This window comes from Labrus mixtus, chromosome 21, assembly GCF_963584025.1.
Source record: "Labrus mixtus chromosome 21, fLabMix1.1, whole genome shotgun sequence".
Lineage (NCBI taxonomy): Eukaryota > Metazoa > Chordata > Actinopteri > Labriformes > Labridae > Labrus > Labrus mixtus.
The window spans coordinates 6,994,081-7,001,132 of NC_083632.1; the positions used below are offsets into that span (position 1 = coordinate 6,994,081).

The 7,052-nt window shown below is 39.1% G+C and overlaps 1 protein-coding gene across 1 annotated transcript; it reads left to right on the forward strand.

The window, feature by feature from the left end:
* Positions 1-6,184, forward strand: LOC132955747 (cytochrome c oxidase subunit 7A-related protein, mitochondrial). The gene is made up of 3 exons (XM_061028745.1): positions 1-189; positions 4,948-5,082; positions 5,850-6,184. Exons 1-3 carry the CDS (start codon positions 1-3, stop codon positions 5,988-5,990), a joined length of 465 nt encoding a protein of 154 aa, XP_060884728.1. The 3' UTR covers positions 5,991-6,184.
* The last annotated feature ends 868 nt before the right edge of the window (positions 6,185-7,052 follow it).

A 7,052-nucleotide genomic window follows, 5' to 3' on the forward strand; every position in this document is an offset into this window, starting at 1 on the left:
ATGTCGAGCCAGCTAACTGCTACGTCACGTTGCCTCGACGGTCGCAGCAGGAAGACCCTTTACCGGGTGAATCTTGTTGTGGAAGACAACATTTCCCCCCTGTCCTTCAGCTGTAAAATGTACTACAAGTTCAGCGGCATCACCCAGAAGTTGACGGGGTCTGCTCCGACGGCCGCCTACAGCCCTCAGGTGAGACCGGGGATCCACGTGACTTTGAGAAACCGAGTCGGTAACCTGTAGGGATGACCTTCATGTCTGTGATGAGGATATTTTACACACCTAAAGATTGATTAAACATGCAGTTATTTGCTCTAACTTGGGATTCAAACAGAGGCATTGTCCTTTCTTTATCTTTTCTTTTTAATTTCCGTTCTTTAACAATTTAATTTCCTCTTTCCATCCCTGACTCATCACATATGCTTTACCTAACCCTTTTTTTCCCCCCCTCCTGAAAGGTCATTTTCTTTGTGTTGCACAGGCCTTTATGTGGCTTTACAACCAATTTTGAAATTCAATGGCCCCTCATATCATCTGCCAGATGTGACCTTTATTATTGCCCCTGTGTCCTTTACACTGCAGCCTCCCTGTTATTCTGTGATATGAGGGGTAGCCTACCTTCAAGCTCTCCTGTCTGTCAGTTATCCAACAAGCCAGTTATTATGTACTTGTAAAATACCCCTATGACCCCTTACACCTAAAGCCTTGCTTGTAAGCGAGGGGTTGGAAACCGGATAATGTACAGTGAAGGCAGCATATGAAGTGTGTGACATTTATTCTGTTAGAGCTGAAAAACATCAACAGGGGGGAGAGTTACTGAGATAATAGAATATAATAGAATAGAATAGAATTACTTTATTGATCCCAAACTGGGAAATTGTGGCGTTACAGCAGCAGGTTATCCAAACACACAATATGAGTAAAAAACACAATGTTAGCAAATCTAAACACAATATAATATTAAATACAAAGTAAATAAGCACTAAAAATATCAAAACTAAGAATGAATGTGAATATATACAACCAGGATTTAACTAAGCATTACTAGTGTTAAATAGGAAGATTAAATATGGAAGATTGAATGTAAATGTGCAAAAACACAGTTGTAAATGGACAGTGTTGACGTAAGTTAAAGTGCATGAGTGTTGACATGTTATAAGCAGAAACTATTCAATATAACGGCGAGTAGACAGACAAATGAAGTGAACATGAGTGCAGGGATAATTTGTAAATGTGCAGAACAGATGACAGTGTGGAGAGACAGATATTATCATGATGACAGTCATGGCCTTTGATAAGAAAGATTTCTTGTATCCGTCCTCGTGACAGCAGAGTTGTATCAGTGTGTTGGAGAAGCTGCTCCGCTGTTTGTCCAGTAGGGTGTGCAGAGGGTGATAAACAATAATCTTAATATTCTTCTAAAGGTCACACTAAGTGTTACGCACGATGTACGTTTTTTTTTAAGATGCTCTTTTTTTTTTTTTTTAGTTACATGATAAATTGATGTCTGGATTACACTTAACAAGTTAATCGCATCATTTTCAAAAGTATCTGCCGTGCGTGATATCGTTTATTTGGATGGATGCATTGAAAAAATTGCCGAAAATATATATACACATATTCTCAAGTTTTCTGTTATCATCATCACCTGCTGCGATTAAATCCCTTGTTGTCCTGACCTTACATGCAGCAGTTGAACATGTTATAATATATATATAGTTCAATAAAACACAAAGCTAGAAAATGAAACTGCTCTTTGAAACAAGCCACACACACAAAAAAAACCTTCAGATGCCTAATGTTACAGAGCGTTCTCCTGGGCTTATATCAGCCAATGTGAATCTCAGACAAACAGAAACACCCACTGATGTAAAAACAAGTGTTTCCCCCTTTTTGTTTCATCCAAACCTTCGCAAGATTTCAAGCTTCAATCAATCAAAGCTTTATTCATGTAGCACCTTTCATACAAATCAAATTTCATTTCCAAGTGCTTCACAGCGACAGAAAACAAGAAAGAAAAAGTTGTGACAAAACATTGTACGAGCAAAAATGGATTTAGAAGTAGAGACTAAAGCACACAAACGGGAATGAGCAGTGCAGTTGAGAGGTGGTCAAAATCACCGTCGCTTTAATTCACTGCAGATACGTCTGATGTCAGAAAGAGGCTGAAGAGGGGTAAAGGATCATGCATGAAAGAGTTGATAGGGAATTTGTTTTGGTCCATTTAGGACTTAGGATGTAGGATCCTCAAGGAAAACAAAGCCCTCTCTTGTTACTCTCCTGTACTTTAAAAAAAAAAATGTTTTCATTGTTGACATGATAGGCTCTTTAAACATTAGTGTTCTTATTAAATGAATTAAAAGAATGAAAAAAACTAATTTCAACATACAGTCCTGTGTTTTCTTCATGCCTTTTTTAAAGCATTGGCATCAAAAGAGGAATGCTGTGAAAGCAAAGCACGCGGAATCCAACTGCTTAGAGCTAATTCAGAGAACTAGAAAATCTCACCTCCACTATAATAATTGCTAACACAGCCTCTTCTTATAGAAATAGCTGTAAATACAGTGGAAAGTGCAGCTGAAATTATCACCTTTACAGCTGGTCATGTGGCCGTTGCTCAATTAGTCCCTCCAGGGATTCCTCCATCAGCTGCCACCTGCTACTTTAACTGAGGCAGCTTCACAGAGAGGCTGTCTGTCAAATGTTAAAAGATACAAATAGGCAGACAACAACTTTCAGACGTGATTGTAAAACCTTTTAAGTGATGTAGAGTTTTAAGTTTAGATTACCTTTGTGTGTTATGAGGGGGGGGGGGGGGGGGTAAGGGAATCCCTGCCAGGCAAGGACAAGGGGATAAGGAAATAGGGAATCCTCTTCATTTCTTCTGTAATTCTGTGAACACTTTTAATGAACCGTTCTCTTAAACGGAGGTAAAAATAATCTGCTGTCAGTGCCTCTGCTTTTTCATATGTCAGATTTAATGTCCCTGCTCCCACACTATCTTCCTCCACACGCTCTGAAAAGGTAACGGCTCTCCCAGTAATTTAAAACTCAGGGTGGGTGTGAGGCTTTTTCAAAGTGAGAGAATATCAAATAGAAACACTTCATTAACACCACAATGTACCTTTAGGTTTATTTACTGACAGTTTGAAATGTGTGAAGTGTGGAGCAACGGCATGAACTATCATTCTGATTTCTTGTATACGTGGTCAATTCTTGTATTTCTTGTATTCAGTGTATCCTGACGAGAAATGAATGACAAAAGCAAAAGAAGCCTGATTTCAGCTTTTTCTATATATTGTCTTTAAAGAGTCGGAGTTAAAAAGCATACATGGTCATGTTTTCGATATATCACACTAGTGAAAACAAAAATGAGCCTGGATGCTAGGTGTATTTTGTCGTGTTGGTCGGGTACTTGAAGTGATTTTTAATAAGGACCTTCATCATCTTCATCATCTGGATGAATAACTCGGGTGTTTTTACTTTTGCTTAATGCTGCAGCCTTGAGGTCTGTACAGAGCACACATCAACTTCACAGAATTCTGTTTCACCTGATATAAATTATTTCTTAAGTTGATGATTACTGAAAAAAATGAAATCACCTCAGGTAAAGATTTTTTCTTGTAACCTAATTAAATGGTAAATAAACTGGAGCTTGTAGAGCACTTTCCTAGTCCTCTTCTAGTATTTGACTTTTTGGATCCAGCACCCACTGAGGGATGTGCGTGTCCTTTTTTTGTGGTTTGACACTCTCACAAATAATGTCAGCAGCAGCAGCAGCAGCTGCGGATCAGAAACAGATTAACAAGGAAAAACAACCCATTTTCACCAATTGCCTCAAACACAGTAACCTTGAAAGCAATACATTTCGTTTTCATTCTTTTCGTTAATAATAATAATCTTTTTTAACATTTAAAAACAAGCTGTAAAATATGAAACAAAAACATAATACCAACTATTATACCTTCTGTTAAGACTCCAATTACAGTCTCGGATTGGAAAGGGTGCAGGATGAAGTAATTGAAAATAGGATCTCAACAGATGGTAACAGCCACATAACCAGGTGGCTTCCTCCAATTCATTACGGGAAGTAGTTCAACCATTTGGCGTGACTTTTTCCTCGGCTAGGAGAAATAGGATGGGCACTAATAAGACTTACAACATAATTATTATAAGCTTTATCAATTACATGACGCACGGTCTGATTCCCAGTTATTCAGGCCTATCAGGAACAGACATTGGCCCAGGTTTGGCACTCCTTAATTCTGCCAAATACTGTTGAGTAACATGCACAAAATCCAATCAGAAAAAAATCATTGTCAACATGGAAGAGCCAAAAGTTTCTGTTCAGTTTTCTACCAAGCTGCAGACCCAAGTAATTTCCAATCCCCCGTCATTTGGACACAAGTGGAAAAAAATAAAAATATCTACATTGGTTATAACTTCTTCATATTCATTTAGTTTGTTCCACATCAGACAATCTGTTCACATTATGTTCAGAGTTCAGAAAACTAATGCAATTAAATTGCTGCCAGTTCATTCAACCGTGGTAACAGGTGCACTGGCTCACCTGTTAATATCTCAAACATGCTCTGGGCCAATTTCTTGTTGTTTGAGTTACAATTAAAAATATTTCCCTCAGCCAACCGGAAAAATATTTCAGCCCCTCGATTTTGAATATTTCAACCAAGGAGGCACCAAATTGTGTCATTCTGGAGAAATGACTCAACAAAACAATCTTGTTCTTGACCATCGTATGTCACTGTAAGCGTGATTGATGATGATACGCTGATTGGCGTGAATCTGCTCGTTACATTGACTGTGCATTTCATTTTAGAAAAGTTTAGGGGACCCTCCATGTATGTTGTAAATTAATATATTTCATGCATGCATTAGTTATATCTTTGAATGAATTGAGCAAATTGTGACCATTTGGTTGTTTTTGATCAGGGGCTGAGGCCGGGTGTGCCAGCAGAGGCTCCAACCATGATCTTTGCCACTCCCACCAAGGTGGTGTCAGAGGCTGGAGCCGCGGTGGAGTACCTGGGAGCAAACAAGGTTCCTGATTTCCAGAGGCTATTCCAGGTAATGGAGAGCAAAGAGCATGTTAGTCACAACGACACAAGTTTCCCGCAGTGAATCAAACGTTGAACTGTTCATCCTTTTGTTGAATAAAAATCGTCAGAATAATGGTAGATAACCTGCATTGATGATTTCTTATTTGAAGTTAATGACTGATTTTCATTTTGAATCGCCTCCTGCCCCACCTCCCCTTCCACCGTTTCAATATTTATCACACAAAGGGAATTAAGAGTGACACTAAGCCCCTCTAACCTTCAAAAGTCAATAACACACAGGAGAAAAACATGCTCTCATAATTGAATAAATAAATGTAATTCTCTAATTAATTATTTCAGAGACAGTTTTTTGTTCTTTGAATGCGTTTTGAAAAAAAAAGTCATTTTAATTTTGAGGGGAAAAAAATAAAATTCCAAAAAAAAGCAGAAGATGTTTGAAAACGAATAGTAGTACGCCAAAAATGATGTCCTTATGGAAACTTTCTCAAAATTAATCTTTTGAATTTTGGAATACTTTATTATACTTTATTTTGCTGAATGTCGTTCCCCACTCTCTTCTCCAAACATTTTGTTTCTCTCTTCTGCCAACCTATCTAATGAAGCCAAAAGGGCCTAAATAAATAACTGTGCACTCTGTTCTGTTATTATTATTATTATTATTATTATTATTATTATTATTACTGTATTTTATTTCATTTTTTCCTCCTGTTTTCTTGCTACGACCCTCCCCCAAATTCCCATTCATCTCCTCCCTCCTTTTTCGTCCTCTCTCAGTCATCAGACGGTATCCCCATTCATCTGAAGCGCGGCGTTCCCGACAGGCTGCTGTACCGCACCACCATGGCTCTCACTGTAGGAGGCGCTCTGTACTGTCTTGTGGCTCTTTACATCGCAGCCCAGCCCAGCAAAAAGTGACCGACACAAACCCGGGATCTTTATGTAACGCATCAGCCCAACATTCCCAACAGTCTCCATCTGCCCTCGTTCTGCCACCTCCTGGGACTCAGATGAAAATGAATCGCTGCTAGTGCAACACACCAATAATAACAACAATATTTTCTGTCTTCTGTCTGAAATGTCTAAGTTAATAAATTTTAAGGGGAAACAAAGGTGAAAGATTGTCTTTCTTTTTGTCTTCAATTTTTACCTTTATATTGTATTTCATTGAAGCAGCTATCACTGTAAGAAAGAAAGTGAGACACATGGGCATCATGTATGCGACTGTTTATAGAACGCAGAGCTTCATCATCTCTTTACGCTCTTACAGAAATAGAAGCTGTGTTGTCTGTTTTTTGCTCCTGGTCCTCAACAGGCTTGTGGCATGTGTGTGCAGGCGAGCAGGCATGATGGAGACGGCTCGTCTGGAACATAGCTGCTGCTCACTTGGCGTAAGGACCGTCTCATACAGTTTTTAGACGTGTGGGCCGGGTGTGATGTCAGATGCCTCTCGCCTAGTTTGTCAAGTGTGTGTGTGTGTGTGTGTGTGTGTGGGGATGGTAGTTTCAGGCAGACATGTTGGCAGGCACAAGTCAAACTGCTCAAACGCTCAGGATAATTTCACTCTGCATTTTTTTTTTTCTCTCCCTGGCCTCGACGTAAATGTGACGAAAGGTGAAAACAAAAGCGTCATCGACCTTATACAGCAGTCTTCAAAAGAAGGGTTCAGGCTCTGTGAGTAATGTCACAAAGAGTACAGTCTAAACCTGCTCTTTTTGTAGAGTGTCTTGGGATAAAAAATTTGCACTATACAAATAAATGACTCCTTTAAAGCTCTGATCCAGTTTCCCAGTGTGATTTATCTCATTAAATTCCAATTATTTGTTTAAGAAAAAAGTGTTAATCCCATGTGGTTTAGCTCAGCCAATAGAGCGGGTGTTCCTTGTACAGATGGTATCATCCTCGACTTATCAGTTGTAGGTTGGAGTCCCGGCCCAGACCTTTTTAAATGCAGGTCTACCACACTCTCTCTCCTCCACA